Consider the following 18,862-nt stretch of genomic DNA (forward strand, 5'->3'; position numbering starts at 1 on the left):
GTGCTTATATTCCCAGAAAAATGGTTCTGTATTTGCATTTTACTGTGTCTACTCATGTGTGCAATCTTGTTACAGTGTATAAGTTTTATAGACTGTGAAAAAACAAACAAACAAACAAACAAAAAATATTCAAATAAATAAATAAATAAATAAATATTTTTTTTGTCTTTTGTTTATATTGGTGTTGTGATTTAGTGTAAATCTATCTATCTATCTATCTATCTATCTATCTATCTATCTATCTATCTATCTATCTATCTATCTATCTATCCATCCATCCATCCATCCATCCATCCATCCATCCATCCATCCATCCATCCATCCATCCATCCATCCATCCATCCATCTATCTATCTATCTATCTATCTATCTATCTATCTATCTATCTATCTATCTATCTATGTATCTATCTAGTCAATCTGGACACAAGTTCTACACAAGTATGACAGTTTTTCTCAGCTGCTTTGGAGCGTTTTCTCGAATCGTCCTTAATATTAATAAATCAGTAAAGTGCATTTCTGAATAATAATTTGTACAAACAGAACGACACGTCGGATTTCTTGCAAACGTCTGAACTTTTCCCAAAATCCTCAGTTCATCTCTCAGAAGTGAGTATTTGTGTGAATGAACATCTCATTCCCATCAGAATGAAAAGTCACTTCGTCATTGATCACAAACAAAATCATCAGAAAGTTTATTCATGTTCTCAGTGTGATGCTGCACAGTTTCAGTGTTTCTTGATATAAACTATGTTTTGGATCACAGCGACTGAAAAGACACAGAATTTCACTTTTTTCTGAATCTGAATTTCAGCACAAATTCATAAATTTGATTGGATATTTGATTTATATTGATTGTAAAAGACTGCAAGATTCATCTGCACAATTCATCAATTCAACACATTTACACAATATGATGTTGACATCTGGTTTATTCATTTTACATTAAATAACTTATACAATGAACTGATACTGAGATGTTTTTGGGGGTTAAAACTATTCAGGTGAAACCAGTAGAATATATTTTGATACATGAAGATAAACAACTGATACTGTAGGAAACAGCAGACACTCGTACACAATCCATTAAATGATGCACAAAAGCATTTTTATCAAATTAACAAGTTTTTATGAACACAAGAGACTCAATGATGTGGAGGAACAAGAAGTTGTGAGAAATTTTTTTTTTAACTACTGTCAATTTGTGTGTGTGTGTGTGTGTGTGTGTGTGTGTGTGTGTGTGTGTGTGTGTGTGTGTGTGTGGTGAGTACCATGCCGCCGCCTCCCACAGCGCTTCATCTGTAAAGTCACTGTATCTCACACACACACACACACACACACACACACCCCTGTGCACTGTGCAGCGCGCGCGCGGGCAGCATGACCGGCGGTCCTGAAGACGTAGAACCCGAGGTAAGACTGCGACTTTGAGCTTTTTTTTTCTTTTTTTTTTTTTTTTTGTTGCTGGTCTCATTTCACTGTGATCTGAATCTCCTCCCTGGATGGACAGATAGACGCAAAGACCGACGGTGGCGCGCGCGTACGCGACGGATTTACACCTGGCTCAGGTGTTGGCACGGTTTTTCCCGTGCGCGCGAGTTGCGCCAGTTTCTGTGCGTTATCGGGGGTGTTTTTGGCACGTGGTTATCAACTCTCTCTCTCTCTCTCTCTCTCTCTCTCTCTCTCTCTCTCTCTCTCTCTCTCTCTCTCTTTCTTCTTTGGATGTTGGAAAACAGATTTTTATTCCGTCACCGATATTTGGTGCGTTTTCTCGTTTTCGGTGCGCAAAGTTGCATTCGGTTTGATCCGCACTGATACTGAAAGCTAACATGTAAACTAGTCCTGAATAAAAAACGAATAAACAAAACAAGGACAAACAAAAAATATAAAAATAAAAAAAAGCATCCAGGTTTTTTTCTGTGTTATTTTATAGACACTAGTTGAAGCCACGATGTTTGGTGACGCCCCCTTGTGGTGGAACTACAGTTTTTTTTCCTGGAGAATGAGAGAGAGAGAGAGAGAGAGACACAGAGAGGGAGAGGGGTGTGGTGCTGTACTTCTCCTCTCATTTAAAACCATCCCATGCCAGGGGAATGTGCTGAGGTTCTCCCTGCTTGCTCTTCCAACCCCACTTACACTTTTCCCCCACTTCTCGTTCTGACTTGTTCTGTTTCCTTGGCACCCGTGTAGGAATACGTTCACTCACCGTTCATCAGGAAACAGGGGAACATATACAAGCCCAATAACAAAGATATGGATAGCGACAGCATCCGTGAGAAGACCTTGCAGGACCTGCACACCAAAGAGATCGACCTTGTCAACCGGGACCCAAGACACTTAAACGATCATGTACTGAAGGTGAGAAGTGTTTTTTTTTTTTCTCATCTCTTCACAACTATAGTTACACTTTTTTGCTTATGATTTGCTCCGGATCTGTAATCGAGACTTGAGATTGAGTAGATGTGTCTCAGGCTGGTCAGAGTTTCCACCAGACCTCAGAGGATGAGAACCAGAGCAGGGACAGAAGAAGTAGTGTCCTGGGGAAAATTATTACCACCATCATCATCATCATCATCATAAAATGTAAACACATCTGATTTGGATTTTATTTCGATCTCATCACCATGCACGCTCGTACACCACGTCACAGCAGGTTCCCAACAGCACCAACACCACTTTATCCACACGCTCACTGATATACTATTTCAGAAGACAGTGTGGTTTCGGACACAGCCTTGCAAGCACCATTGCTTAAATGACATTGAGAGGTGTGGTTTGGGTTTGACAAGAGTGTCTACTGAAATCCTCTTCAGCGAGTTTATTGAAAATATTTACATAAATGTAAAGTTTTACCGGAAACGCAAAACCTTTTTTTTTAATTTTTTTTTTTTAAATAAACACAAACCCAACTGTCATTTGGAGACAATCTCTGGAGGCCCTTTTAATAATAATAATAAATAAATAAAATAATAATAATAATAACGACTTATTTTTCCAGAATGATCCGAATAAACACATCTGTATCAGTAGTTAAATCCAAAACTCGAAGTGTGTAGCTAGCCTGTGACTTAGCATGACCACCAGGAGGCGCCACCTTTATCCCCTGAGGTAGCAGTTTACTCGATTACAGCCTTATAATTGTTTCTTTTTAGTTATAACTATAAGCTATAACTTATAATCACTGTATATTCTAACTAGGTTTTTTTAACGTAAGACAATATTCGGTCGCCGAGGCAGCCACGTCGGAGTCACGTACAAGACCACTCAAAATGATTTGATAGTCACGTCGTAGGACTTGTTACACAAAGCATATTAAAAAGCAATGGATTGATTGAGTGATCAGTGATAATACGAACCGCAACATTTGGTAAATAACTTATGACAAAGAGTTAAACATATAATAGTCATGTTTTTCTGGATGTTGTACATTGGAGCGTAGCTGAAACACCTTTGTGTGAGGATCTGTAATTTTCTTTTGTGCTCAAACTGTTTGTGTGTGTGTGTGTGTGTGTGTGTGTGTGTGTGTGTGTGTGTGTGTGTGTGTGTGTGTGTATATGAGACTGGAAAACACTGCATAAACCGCAGACGTAGAAAAGTCAGCAGTGTCATAACTGGATGTGAATTCTGGCTCGAGCAGTTCTTCATCCTCAGCTCCATCAATCCAGTTTAGAATAAGGAGAATTCAATCCCATTTAAATGATTGTTTTTCTTTTTAGGTTCTTGTAATATTTTCTTATAAATCTGATTGGCTCTGTTTTTCACAATGATTTTCCTTATTGTTTAAATCGACATTTCACTGACCAGGCACTAACCAGGACTTAACCAGGCACTAACCAGGACTTAACCAGGCACTAACCAGGACTTAACCAGGGACTAACCAGGACTTAACCAGACACTAACCAGAACTTAACCAGGCACTAACCAGGACTTAACCAGACACTAACCAGAACTTAACCAGGCACTAACCAGGACTTAATCAGGCACTAACCAGGACTTAACCAGGCAATGGCTATGTCTTAACCAGGCACTAACCAGGTCTTAACCAGGCAATGGCTATGTCTTAACCAGGCACTAACCAGGTCTTAACCAGGCACTAATTAGGTCTTAACCAGGCACTAATTAGGTCTTAACCAGGCACTAACCAAATTGATAAAGGAATGAATGCTAAAAGATTAATTACATTATAGGATTAAAAACACAGTGTTTTGCATCACATTCTTGAAATTTGTGCTTTTACCAATGCACACTGTCCCAAAGCTGCTTTACACAAATAAATCGATCACAAAAATATCTTTTAATGTCTTAAATCTCTGCCTACAAATTTATCCCTAATGATTAAGCAACAGTGGTGAGATAAAATTCCCCTCAGACTCTAAAGGGAATCCATCCTCGTCCAGATAATTAATTTTTCCACGATTGTTGATTTGATCACCTTTTCACTGATGGAGACTCGAGTTCAGTACACAGGAATTGGAGCCGTGATGTAGCCCATCATTAATACTGTATCAATGGCAGTCCAAATGCATCTTCATGGTTTATTAGAGGAAACAGTGGTCTTATGGTATCTTCAGGCTCTTAGTGTGGAGAACGTCCTTATCAGCGGCGCGTGCTTTCCACGTTTTCAGATCGAGTTACGTTGCTGGATAGCTGCACAAAAAAGCAGGTCATGGTGGATTAACACAGGGCCATGTTGTGTGATGATTTTATACCATATAGGGGAGAAGCTAGTGGTGCACAAGGTCTGATCAGAGTGAGAGAGAGAGAGAGAGAGAGAGAGAGAGAGAGAGAGAGAGAGAGAGAGAGAGAGAGAAAGAGAAAGAGAGAGGGAAAGAGAGAGAAAGAGAGAGAGAGAGAGAGAGAGAGAGAGAGAGAGAGAGAGAGAGAGAGAGAGAGAGAGAGAGAGTAATCTTGGCAGAGAGAATATGCAATGCACCGAGAAGCTTAAAGGTGTGTGTGTGTGTGTGGGGGGGGGGGGGGGGGGGGGGATTCGTTAAATCCAAGCGAGGTTTCTAATGGTGAGAACTTTATTTCCAAAATGTTCCTGGAGTCAAAACATCTTTTTTTCTTTTTTTTTTTTTTTAGAAAAAGAAACTCTAATTTTTCCTCCAGGTGACGTCACATGATGTACCTGAATTCGTTCCTTCAAGGTGTTCAAGCTCAATTCAAACAAACTCAGGCATTAATTGAGCTAAAGTCACGTTGAACAGAGAGCCCAGGCCTGGGCAGCTCCTGCATCCAAGGCGAGAATCGGTTCGGGTCGTGGCACGAAGCTGTGAAGCGAAACAATGTTCCTTCGCAGAAATGCCATCCTGGGTTTTGTTTTTTGTTTTTGGCGACTCGTGTTCGGAGTCGAGGCGTCACAATCGTAGAGGGAGCGATCAATGTGTTCAGGTCTCAGCTGGAACAGAGGAAATATTTTATGCTTCCTGTTTTTGAGAAAGTTTTTTTTTTCTTCACTCCTAACATTCTTAGCACTAATTTTTTCCAGGGTGTGGAGTCACGGCAAGAAAGAGAGAGAAAAAGAGAGAGAAAGAGAGAGAAAGAGAGGGGATGAATGTGCATGAAGAGTTTCAATGCAAAGTGTCATTCTGAGTGTTTTTATTTCTCTTCCAAATAAAGCAAAAAGTCTGAAAGGCATCTAATAAATGAGAGCTGCATGAGCATGAGTCACTCTGTTCCCCCTGGAGATATCTGGAATACAAACGCGCTTATCATTTGTCCACAAATTGGATCCACAAGACACACGAGAGCTCCACTCTTTTGCTTTTCCATTTATTTCTTGCTGGCCTTGTGACAGGAGACAGGACACACACACACACACACACACACACACACACACACAAGAGGGCGTATAATCTTGTGGTCTTGCGTATTGGTTGAAAGCAGGGAATTCCCATCTACATTTCCATCATCCTCTTATACACACACACACACACACACACACACACACACACACACACACACACACACACAGCGTGTTCCTCCAGGCAAGCAGCTGGCACTCGGCCCTGCGGTGCTCGAGCCGAATCCACGATCCACATCAGAGTTACTCTGAAAAAGCAAAAGCAGCTTCTCCCTTGGAACCAAATGTTTTTTTCCCCTCGTTAAAGAAAAAGTCTTTCTTTTTATAGCACATTGAAGCCAGATTCCTCCAGAGACACGCTCACAGCGCTGTTAGCCAGCTCAGAGATCCAGAACCGAGTCTCTTCACTTCTCAACTGCCATGACACACTTCAGCACGTCCTCCAGGCATCAAAGACGCTAAGAGGATCTAAAAACTTTCCAATATGACGTTTAAATAGGGGGGGGGGGGTTACTCAGAGGAATGAGGTTTCCTCAGATCACTGTGGGAGAGTTCTGAGGTTCTTCACTGCTTTAAGATCTATAAAGCACCGATATATCTGTACTCGCTCACTGCACGCGAGCTCCAGGGCCAGAAGGTCGGCGTTCAATCGAGCAAACATCACAAAGAAAAAGCATTCATACTTGTTTGCTATTGAATTACATGAATAACATGATGATTAATCATCCCTATAGCAACCAGAACAAGAGCCTAGCAACCATTTGAAATACCATTCAAGCACAAAGTACCTCAGAATACCATAGCAACGACCTAGTAACAACCCTATCAATGTATTAGCAACTGCTTAGTAACTCTATAGCATCCAGAGAATTGCCTTAGCAACCATTTAGAATACCATAGCAACCACACTACATCTTGAGATAGCAACCACACTACATCTTGAGATACCATAGCAACCACACTACATCTTGAGATACCATAGCAACTACCTAGTAACACCCTATCAACGTATTAACAAACCCATAACAAACATATAACAACCCTTAGCAACCACTCCAGATATCATACTGTAGCAACGACGTAGTAACACTGTCAATGAACTAACAAACAACTCTAAAGCAAACAACAAGTAAGACTCTAGTGACCACTTAAAATACCATAGCAACAACATAGTAACAATGAGTTAGCAACCATTTAGCAACTCTAAATCAACCAATGAGCAAAACCGTACCAACCGTTTCAAAGACAATAGAAACCACAATGTGACACGGGATACCATAGCGACGATCTAGCATCACTGAGTTAGCAACCACTTACTAACTCCATAGCAACAACAGTAAGAACTTAGCAACCATTTAGAATACCATAGCAACCACATAGTAACTTAGGATATCATTGCAATTACCAATTGATTAATTAACAACCTCATAACAAACACTTAGCAACTCCATAGGAATAAACTAGTAACAGCCATAAATGAATTAGCAACCATTCATGATACCATAGCAACCACCTAATAACACCTTAGCAACCCCATAGCAATACAGTTTAGCAACTTAGCATCCCCTTAGCAACCAGAATACTGTAGCAACGACCTAGTAACACTATATAAAAATTTACTAAAATATATCTCAGCAAAATAAAAATTAAAAATCAGCTGGAAGAAAGACGAACTTTCGTGTGATCTACTGCACCCTGCTGGAGAAAATTTTTAATTTCAAGTAAAATAATTTCCTTTTGTATACATTTAGACACGGCTAAATGTCACGTCACGCCAAATCACATTGTCCGATTTTGACACATTTCTGGGTTTCAACGTTGAATAATTCTTCATGTACACAAGGCTATCGATAGTGGAGCATATAAACTCGTTACTGCTGGTTTCTTCCAGTTTCATCCATTCCTCATAGTTTTGGAACTGCATGTGTTTACTTACATGGATAAAGGATCCTGTAGATGTTTGAAGGAAGCTTCTGGTTAAAGTCCAGCTGCAAATGTTCCTGAGGATTTCACATGTTCTAGACTTTCATTTTGGGTGTTTCTGGGTTGTTGTTGTTTTTTTACCCTGGACATGGATGGAGAAGCTCTAGAAGTCTAGATGTCTAGAAAATCCCTTTTACCTAAGAAAACCAGTTGAGATAAAGTTAAAACTTTTTTAGGACGTAACTAAGGCAAATAACAGTATAGAAGCAACCACTGAAATAGGGGACTCCTTTCCTAAACCCTACACAAACACCTCCTATTGAAAGACGTCGACATTTCGATGAGTTGTAATTAGTTTTGTTTATGGGCTTTAGATTCTACAAAGCATCCATCATGAAAGACCTGTTGCTATAGAAACCGTCATGTGTTATTAGCCAAGACTGCCTAACCAATCAGAATCTAGAACTTAAAAGCACTGTGTTATCAAAAGCATGTGTTGTTCATTTAATACCACACACACACACACACACACACACACACACACACACACACACACACACAATACGCGCCGCATTTTTAGAGCAGAAGCAGGTGCATAGCCGATGTTTGATTTAGCGCTAACCCCCGTACAATAAACGTCGGTTGTATTTATTAGGTGTGGTGTGATTGATGGCGCTCTTTGCGTGAGCATCGTGTAATGAAGCAGTCTATGAGGAATGTGGAGGAGATGTGGGCAGGGTTCTGGAGCGACCCCGTACCACGGCACGCTATCTGGTTGTTTTTGTATCCTGTGCACCGTGCCCAGGTTTTTATCAAACAATATGAATTTGAACTGTTGCATATTTTATTAAACCTTCCTAGATGTTTTTCTGTAGGCCATGCTCTACCTGAGGTACAACCAGCTGAGATTTCACAGCTACCACCTAGAAACCACCGGGGTTAGAATAGCTACCACCTAGCAAACTTTTTAATCAACCACATGGAATGACATAGCAATCACATGCTAACATTCTAGTAAGCACTCTGGATACTGTAGTACCCATGTAGCCATACCCTAGCAATGCCATAGCAACCACACATTAACACCCAGGCAAACGTTTTTGGATGTCACCCACCCTATTAATAAATTAGCAACCCTTTAGCAAACAACAAGCAATGACCCTTAGCAACCACTTAAAATGGCACAGCAAAAGTGTAGCCACCACAAAAGCTGGTATGTCATAGCCACCACCAAGTAACACCATAGCAACCATTTAAAAAACAATCAAAGCCACATAGTGAAAAGATTCCATTGAAACGATCCAGTAACACCCTTTCAATGAATTAGCAACCACTGAGCTACTCTACTGCAACTAAAAGAAGATCTTAGCAACCCTACAAAATACATTGCAGCTACAAAGTAACTCAGAATACCATAGCAACAACATAACACCATTTTAATGAATTAGCAACTACATGGTAACCCACTATCAACTAATCAGCAAATGCTTAGCAACCACTCAGGATACCATAGCAACCACTTAGTAACTCTCTATCAGTAAATTACCAGCCCTATAAAACAATTAGCAACACCATAGCAACCAATCAGAATACCATAGCAACCACTCAGGATGCCATAGCATCCATTCATAATGCCATAGCAACCAACTGAAGATACTATAGCAACCACTCAGGATTTCATAGCAATGAGCCAGAATACCTTAGCAATCCCTCAAGATACTTTAGCAACCACAATAGATGCCATAGCAACCACTAGTAGCAATTTATTTTAAAATTTACTTGAAAAAAGAACCTTGGAATCCCAAATGTATGACTGTATTTTTGTGGTTTAACCACAATCCTGGTCTCTCCGTTGCAGGTGGACTTTGAGGACGTGATCGCGGAGCCTGGAGGCATCTACAGCTTTGACGGCGTGTGGAAAGCCAGCTTCACCACGTTCACGGTCACCAAGTACTGGTTCTACCGGCTGCTGACGGCGCTAGTGGGCATCCCTCTGGCCCTGATCTGGGGCATCTTCTTCGCCATCCTGTCCTTCCTGCACATCTGGGCCGTGGTGCCGTGCCTGAAGAGCTACCTGATCGAGATCCACTGCTTCAGCCAGGTCTACTCCATCTGCATCCACACCCTCTTCGACCCGCTGTTCGAAGCCATGGGGAAGTGCTTCAGCAACGTCCGCGTCACCACCACCAAGGTGGTGTAGGAGCGCAGGATGTGAAGGATGAGATCTTTAAGACAGGGGTAGGGGGTTGGGAGCGTATTTAGGGGGTGGGGGGGGGGGGGGGTTGCAGGATGAGGAGTGGCTGGAGTCTCAGAATAAAGATATAATAAATGGAATAAACGAGAGAAAGATACAGTGAGAAAAAAAAGCCCTTCATGTTGAAGAGCAGACGTGAAAAAAAGAATCGAGAGTCTCAGATTTTTGTCTTCCTCTAATCTGGGCTTCTTTATAGATCTATGAAATATGATTAGGGATTTTATTCTTTCGGGATTTTGTTATTTGTTGTTTATCACCTAACAAGCTGCAGAGCGATCAACTTTGCATTTCAATTTTTTTGGCCCTCTTCATTCATGCTTGATTTTGTTTCATCACTTCTTTTTTTTTTTATGGTTCATTCCTAAATTTTTAACCTCTTACTCCACGTCTTTCTTATTATAATTCATTGTGCAGGTTCTTTAAAAGTTCCCTTTTCCATGTGGAGAGTCATGAAATGCAGAGCCTGGGACAGGAAGATTTCCTTTCTTCATTTTAAAACACTGGGGTCATGTAAAAAAAAATAATAAAAAAAATAATATTATATATATATATATATATATAAAATGTAATTAAATTGTACACTCTTGCCATGTCGTGAACACTGTCTATGACCTAAAGGATGAAAAAAAGGATAGAAAAAAAAGTCATTAAAATTACGTTGGAAACTGCATTTCTTTTATTATCGTTCTTGCTTTCTAACGATAATATATTTTTCTTTATTTTACCATAAAGTAAATAGAAAAATCACATTCAGTTCCTCTGTTATATACGGAAGTCCTTAAAGGCCATGCATTACACAATATTATTCTTTCTTCTTGTTTCGTGATCACGACTTAATTTTCTCGTGATCTCTACATAAGCTGTTCTAGAGGCAGCATCATTTATAACAACATGTCCACAAATAATTACGGTTATTATCCATGAAGCTGCGATCACCAAACAACTTTCGTTACGTCGAGATCACATGACAACAAGAAAGAGAACGATATCGTAATGCATGGATTCTTGGGACTTCCGTAGTTATAAACAAACTCGATACAAAGAGGGGAAAATTTGGTGTCACTCGGTCAGTGCTTTCGTAATTCTGGAATAAAGGTCTGTGTGCATTACGTTTTTCGTACGTATTTTAGTATGTTAAACTCGCCTCAGTTTCTCGCCATCTTATATTGCCACATTGAGTTCTTCAGGTTTGTTGCTCTTGAACCAACTGGAAGTAAAAAAACAGATCAAGCATTAGTTTGGAATCCCTGCACAAATTGTGGCTTAGCGGTAAAAGTGTTGGACTTCTGATCGGGAGGTTGCGAGTTCAAATCCCAGCACCACTAAGCTGCCACTGCTGGGCCCCTGGGCAAGGCCCTTAACCCTTAACTGCCCGTGTGGGTGCAGGTTACGTCCTGCTACCTGTTTAGATCAAAATTTTATGATTTTCATTTTCATGGACTATCAGGTGTGGCCCTTGATTGGTTGGAATGAAAACCTGCACCCACACGGGCCCTTTGTGAAAAAGATTTCACCCTACCTCCCTTTGACCCTACCCCCCTAAGCGCCTTTTCTCCTTTTTTCTGCTTTCAATATTTGTATGTTTCGTTTTACTATTGCGAATTAAAAAAAAAACGAACGTATGCATGGACCCAATAAGGAAATCGTTTACGTTTTGCATTTCTCCTGCATTTTCTAAACCCGAATCAACTCAAACGTGGGCGCAATTTATTTCCAAAATTCAAAAGAGCGTGAATAAAGTACTTTTATCATGGAACTGATTAGCATTTTGAATCCTGTCTCTTTCTAGGGTTCCGTACGCTTGTTGTTTAGTTTGCAAGAAATGATAATTATTTTTTTGTAATGATAAAAAAATGTGGGCGTGTTCCTGCTGATTTTTTCGAGACTGCCCATGACACTGCATGCTGACGATCCATACACGAGTAAAACGGTGGGCGTACGCTAACACGGAGGGGCTGTACCCGCTTCTGCAACACGTGCAAATCCTTTACCCAGCTTCCTCTTTTCTTTTTGCTTTTTAGCGACTTTTTATTGGCAGAATGACGCAGTGATTAACAACGATTAACCGAATTTTTTTTGTGTCATGGAAGGCTGAGCTTTTTTAAGCATTGCTTTAGCAAAACATCCACTATCTGATGAACATGAAGTACTTTTTGTTTTATTATTTGTCTCTTTTCTTCCCCGCAAAAACCCTTATTCTTCTTCATAACACATCAGTCAGCTGAGGTGCATGACGTCATGATATAGTCTGTATGTCTGTATAAAAAAAAAAAAAAAAAAAAAAGATGCTTGGGGGAAAAAAAATCTGAAAATAGCGATATTCTTGTTGCTTTTTGTTTTGTTCACTGTCGGACTCACACACTCGCAAAGACTAGCAACAAGCGAAAAACTTTCAGCCCCTTGGACTCCTGATGAAAATGGGGCTTAAACTTAATCTCTTTTCTACTGCCGTTGAGCTCACAGTTTTTATTTTTCCCTTTGTTTTCGCCGTCTACCTGCTGTCTCCAAGGATGGGAAAATGTGTGATGAAATAAGCCTCTTGCCATGCGAGAGAGAGCTGTGTCTTTTTTTTTTTTTTTTTTTACATTCTATCCCTGCTTTTTACTGTAAACCTCACGCCGTGCACATTAAAAGAAAAAAACATGAAATGACACCGTGTTCTATTTTATTGTCTGTCCTTTACCGTCTTTACACGTCAAACACGCCTCACTTTGTTAAATATGTTTATATACACACATGTTTGGTGATTCGAATGGCCATTAATGAGCAACTTATAACCACTTGGAATTCCATAGCAACCATCTAGTAATACATCATTAAATTCATCAGCAACCCAATAACAACTGCCCAGCAACCTGATGGCAACCAACGAGGAGCCCCTCAGCAACTAGCTAGTCTATAAACTGTTAGCAAATTGGAAACCCTTTAGCAACCAGCAAGTAGCACCCAAGCAAACTTTTGGAATTCCATCAACCATCTCGCAGCAAACTATAAAAAAATTGGCAACCCTAATACCCTAACTATGAATAAACAACACAGTTGAAATTTCCTAGCAACCCTTTGGCAACAAGTAGGAACAATTAGAAATTTCATAGTAATCATTTAGAAGCACCCTATCAATGAATTGGCAACACTCCTATCACCATCTCTATAGCAACCACTTAGAATACCATAGCAACCATCGAATAATATGCAACTCTACAATAAGCACCTAGCAACCCTATGGCATCCGACGAGTAGTACTGAGCAACCACCTAGCGATAAGCTATAAGCAAACTGGCAACCACCTAGCAACCCTATGGATAAATTGCCAACCCTTTAGCAACCACCTAGCAACCTTTTGACAACCAATGTATTGCTCCCTAGAAACCACTTGAAATACCGTAGCAACCACCTATTATGTATATAGTATAATAATATAATCCTTGTTACTAATTGGAATACCTTAGCAACCACCTAGTAATTCCCCACCAAATAAATATCCATCAAGATCTGCCTAGCTACAAATCGACAACCAACAAATAGCACCCTAGCAACCATTTGGAATTCCATAGTAACCTTTAAGAAGCACCCTATCAATAAACAGGCAACTACATAGCAACCCTACACCAACCACCTAGTAATTCCCCATCAGTGAATAAGCAACCCGGTAGAAATCGCTTAGCAACCATTCGACAACCAACGAGAAGCACCATAGCAACCATATGGAATTCCGTAGCAGCCATCTACTAGGACCCTATCAAATAATTGGCAACCCACTAGTAACCACTTACAATAGCAACCTTATGACGACCAATGAATCATAGCAACTAGAAAACCATAGCAGCCACTTAGTAATACCCCATCAATGAATTAGCAACTTGATAACAAGCACCAAACAGCCCTATAGCATCCAACAAATAGCACCCTAGCAACCTTATGGAATTCCATAGTAACCATTAAAAAGCCACCATGTAGCAACTAATGAGTAGTGCCCTCATATGGAAGTCCATAGTAGCCATCTAGTAGCACCCAATCAATGAATAAGCAACCCTATAACAAGCACCTGAGCAACCAAGTAGTCATTAGCAAACTGGCAACCATATAGCAACCACCTAGAAACCTTATCACAACCAACAAGCAGCATCCTAGCAACCAGTTGGGGAAGAACCACCTATGGCTTATAAGGTCACAATACTTTTGTTCCTCTAATGTACTTCATATCAGATTTATGACTTTCATCTCTCAGGAGGAAACGTGGTGTCTAATCTCTCATGAAGAACTCACTGAGGAAAATAGCACGGCCCTTTTAAATCGTGCCAGTTTTTTTTTTCATTATCCAGGTCGTGTTTAAAGAGCGGAAACTTTGGAGTAAAATAAACACTGAAACCCAGACTGGCTTTAAACCCGGTTCTCACTTATTATCCCGCTGTTTATTCGTTCCCAAGAATCCAAAAAAGGGAGCGTTCGCAGTCCAGGTCCAAGTCAAAGCTAGGGTCATTAATGGCATTTAAGATGGCGATAGGAGTGGATTTGTTGAGTCACACAGTAGCACCACACTTATAAACTTTTAGGTCATATGTAATAAGCCAGGGTCAGGACGTGAGCGCTAAGAGGGAGGCTAATCAGTCTCTCAGTACTGAGCATGGAGATCTGATGGATGGATATTTACTGGAATCCCTTTCAAGCAGAAGAATTCGGGCCATAAAAATGCAATCCGGTTTTCAGTGCAGGGTTTAAACGCTAATTATTTGACATTATTTAAAACATCTTCCTGCTGGGAAAAAAAAAAAGATTAGCAAGAACTCCATGCTAGGTTGAGCTCTTGTAGGAAAGTAAACATAGACAGATGGACAGAATCACGGCACATTTCAGCAAAGAATTGCAGGTCAAGATCTACGAGAAGCACAAACACCAGCACTGTACAATGTGTATTTTGGAAATAGAAATATATATAATAAAATAAAATAAAGAAAAAATGGTATGTGTACAGTGGATTACTGAGCAGCTACAAATATATTACATACAATTATCATTTTATGTTTGAATGCATTTAAATATAAATATATTGTAAAACGTTTGTTTAACTCATGTAAAGAATCTTTTATGAAGCTGTACATTATTTGCATTATAGTTTAAAATATATAATGTACAACTTCCACCCACGTCAATGCATGTAAAGCAGATCTTCATGGAGCTGCTTTGTGCACAGTGGTATTGTCATGCTGTGAAGGGAACATTTCATGTTACCACAACCAGAGTCATCGTGTACAATTGTGTGTCTCCATATTTGTGCTAAAAGTTTGGGAAAGAACCACATAAGGTTGGAAAAGCCAGACATCCATGTAGTGTATATGGATTATGCTAAACATATCAGTAACTCAAAATCGAAACGAATTCGTAGCTATACAGTTTTTTTTTTTTTTTTTTTTTTTTTTAAGTAAAACGTTTATTTTTTATTAAAATACGTACAAAGTGATAATTACACTACAAATACACTTCTTTCACAATGACAGCTAGCAATTAACGTAGTCTTGGCATCTCTCGCTAATACATAATCGTGTTTTTCTTATCCTGGGATAAACTGTTTGTTGTTGAGCAGAAAAACTATTTTATGATTCGCAGCAAAACCTTTTCATCAAATCAGAGTTTTAATAAGGACGTTTTAGTTTTTACTTATGTAATGTCGCCCCCTGCTGGTTTACACTCGTAGATGACCAATACAGTAACTGAGCTTTTTCAATTTTATTTTGCGATTGTACAACAACAATCATCATCATTATATTCATCATCAACACTGATCATTCAATATAGATAGGGTTTATTCTTCAGGTCCAGGAGGTAGGGTCAGACCTGATCAAGCCCCTCTTATCAGGGTGAAGTCAGGCCAGAAGTCTGTCTGTGGGTGAAGACAACTGTGTATTTTAGGCTGGATAAATGTGTTGTACACTGTACAGTGTTTAAAAGTTATACAAAGTCTTGAATCAGATCCAGATCCATCCACTGGACATTTGGTTCTGGACATGAGGACTCTGATGGATGCACTCAAAGATGTTCTGGAATAAATGAACGCTGACTGGAGCCCAGCCCTCCTCGTCTCGTCTCGTCTCGCCTCACCTCACCTACATCAGTGCCTGATGTTACCTTCCCCCTTGTGGCTGAATGAGCAACGATCTCCACAAAATCTAGTGGAACATCTTCACAGAAGAGTGGAGCTTCTTGTAACAGACAATTTAAGTTAAATGTGGATTGGAACATTCAAAAGGAAGAACATACCAATCTTACACAAGATTTTTGGGAGATTTATTTAGCCATACGTGTGTTAGTAAAGTCAGGTACTGATGGAGGTGAGAAGGTGAGGAGGTCTGGGGTGCAGTCAGTGTTCACATTCATCATGTTCAATAGGGTTGGAGCTCTACAGCAGGAGATCTTCCACTCCTCTTTGTGCACAGGAGCATTGTCATGCTGGAACCGGTTTTGGGTCTCCTAGCTCAAAAGGAAAATTTCATGGTACAGCATCCAAATACGACCAGTACAAATGTGTGGTAACTGTTTGGAGAAGAACCACATATGACATCATGTTCTTGTTTATATCATATGGTAATGCCAAATACATTTTTTCGAAGGTAGCAACTATTTAACCCTCTAACCAAACACAGAGATCAGTGATAGCAGTACCAGTCAGCCTGTAATTTATTGTGTTAAGGATCAGGGTGTGTGTTACAGTAGCTCTCTTTTCTCAGGCTTCAGCTCGAGTACGAATAAAGAGCCACCGATTTGTTTTCATTTCTCATTTTCATGACCTCACCTCTGCAGTCTGTCAGCCAGAGGCTGATTTATATCCGATGTTTGGTCTTCCCTCAGGGCATCACGACAGCTGTTACTCTGATTGTAAAAGGAGCCTGATGGAAAACTGGTCATCCCTGAGTACCAGCACACTCAGAAACATGTTTTCGCATATAATGAAGGACGTGAAAGTGATCTCATGTGAAGCTATGCCTGCAGAGATACTGTAGAGGACTATAGTCATGTGTGTGTGTGTGTGTGTGTGTGTGTGTGTGTGTGTGTGTGTGTGTGTGTGTGTGTGTGTGTGTGTCTAATTAAAAGGGTTGTGTGTTGTGTGAGAGAGACGTGTGTGTATGCACATTGACTGAGGATGGTAATGCTGTTGGTTTATGTCACATTGCACTAAAAGTTGTTTTTGTGTGTGTGTGTGTGTGTGTGTGTTTGTGTGTGTGTGTGTGTGTGTGTGTGTGTGTGTGTGTGCCTGTAATTCACTATTTATCAGTACCAGGTGTTCATATCTAAATTGAGTCATATCACCACAGAAACGGAGGGACAATGTGCCTCTGTCTTTACACAGCTGGCAGGAAAATCATACGGAAAGGAAATTCCTCTGAAACGGAAAAAACTTATTTGAACCGAAAACAATGTGACGTGATGAGTTTTGGTGCAATGAAGCTGTAAATATATATATATAGATAGACAGACAGACAGACAGACAGACAGACAGACAGACAGACAGATAGATAGACAGATAGATAGATAGATGGATGGGGGGGGGGGGGATAGAGTTGAATATGGGAAGGTGGAATTCTATAGCTTCCAAAATAATATAAATATTTTCTCCTCTACACACTTATTCTCATTAATACTTTGATTAATGATTTAGAGAATTGAGGTTCCCCTAAGGTTCCTCTGCAGGAGCACTGGTTTTTTTTTTCTTCTCCACAATAAGGTAAACATATCAACAATCTGACAGATGATCATGGTGGATTTGCTACTTTGATGAATGACTCCTGATTGACACTGCATTAGACGAGTCCTACTTGCCCGAGACATCAGAAAAGTCTGGTCTGACCTGCTTAGTTTGCCTTAAATGCAACCCCCACCAGGAAAAGTGGAAGGAGAATGATAGATTAAAGCCATGTCATCCATTCTCATAGGCCCCAGGAACTACTATTGTTGTAAAATGAGAATTTCCTGCTTCCCCTGCGGTATAAATATGACATTGTGGTAAATAGCTTCGTGGTTGCACGGTGATGGGGAGAACTTGATAATACGAGTAAATCAGATAGAGTATGAACACAGGCAGTAAAACGCTCTTTAAATAATTGCAATATGAATTTGGGGGTCATTGGAATAACATAAGCTACAGTTATGTACATAAAAAACATGGTTACCTCTGCCAGGAGGTTAAAGATTTTCACAAATTCAGTGAAAATAGATTCTTTCAATACAATGTGTTTTCAGAGGGCCGTGCATTTCAGTGGGATCCTGCCTTAATTGCTCGTGGAGGGAGCTCTGGAATAGAGAATGGTCTCTACTACCTCAATCTTCATGAAGATCTGCTTAACATGGGTTGGAGTGGAAGATCTCCTTCTATAGAGCTCTAAACACGAATTGGAACGGCACCCTGGGTCTTCTCAAAGGCTCTGGCATGGAGAAGCTTGTGTTGGATCTGTGATGATCACAAATGTTGAGCTATTTTATGAGTTGCTCAGTAGCTCCTGGTTCCAAAATTTCAAAAGACTGTAAAAAACTGTAGAAAGAACATCACTCATAATCACACACTCCAGTGCTCATGTTAGTTCTCATTTTCCAGTGTTCTGTAGTGTTTAAAGACTATGATCACACTCTTGATGTCACCCAAATGAGGATGGGTTCCCCCTTTGAGTCTGGTTCCTCTCAAGGTTTCTTCCTCATAACATCTAAGCGAGTCTTGCCACAGTCTCCACGGCTGCTCATCAGGGGTAAACACACATCATTTACCTTAACTGTTACATTCTGTAAAGCTGCTTTAAAACAATGTCTGTTGTGAAAAGCACTATAGCTGAATGAGCACAAAATCTAGTGGAACATCTTCCCGGAGAAGTGAAGGTTATTGTAAGAGAAAATGGAGAC

At 40.1% G+C, this 18,862-nt stretch overlaps 1 protein-coding gene and 1 long non-coding RNA gene across 2 annotated transcripts; one reads left to right on the plus strand and one right to left on the minus strand.

The window, feature by feature from the left end:
* Positions 1–1,282: 1,282 nt before the first annotated feature.
* Positions 1,283–12,630, plus strand: cav1 (caveolin 1). Its single transcript, XM_083560135.1, has 3 exons — positions 1,283–1,412; positions 2,190–2,357; positions 9,584–12,630. Exons 1-3 carry the CDS (start codon positions 1,380–1,382, stop codon positions 9,923–9,925), a joined length of 543 nt encoding a protein of 180 aa, XP_083416261.1. The 5' UTR covers positions 1,283–1,379; the 3' UTR covers positions 9,926–12,630.
* Positions 12,310–16,981, minus strand: LOC310736567. The gene is made up of 2 exons (XR_014536577.1): positions 13,773–16,981; positions 12,310–13,737 (listed from the first exon to the last, which is right to left on the minus strand). It is a non-coding gene; the product is annotated as an uncharacterized lncRNA (long non-coding RNA).
* Positions 16,982–18,862: the final 1,881 nt, after the last annotated feature.

This window comes from Silurus aristotelis, assembly GCF_946808225.1.
Source record: "Silurus aristotelis genome assembly, chromosome: 14".
In the NCBI taxonomy this organism is placed as follows: Eukaryota; Metazoa; Chordata; class Actinopteri; order Siluriformes; family Siluridae; genus Silurus; species Silurus aristotelis.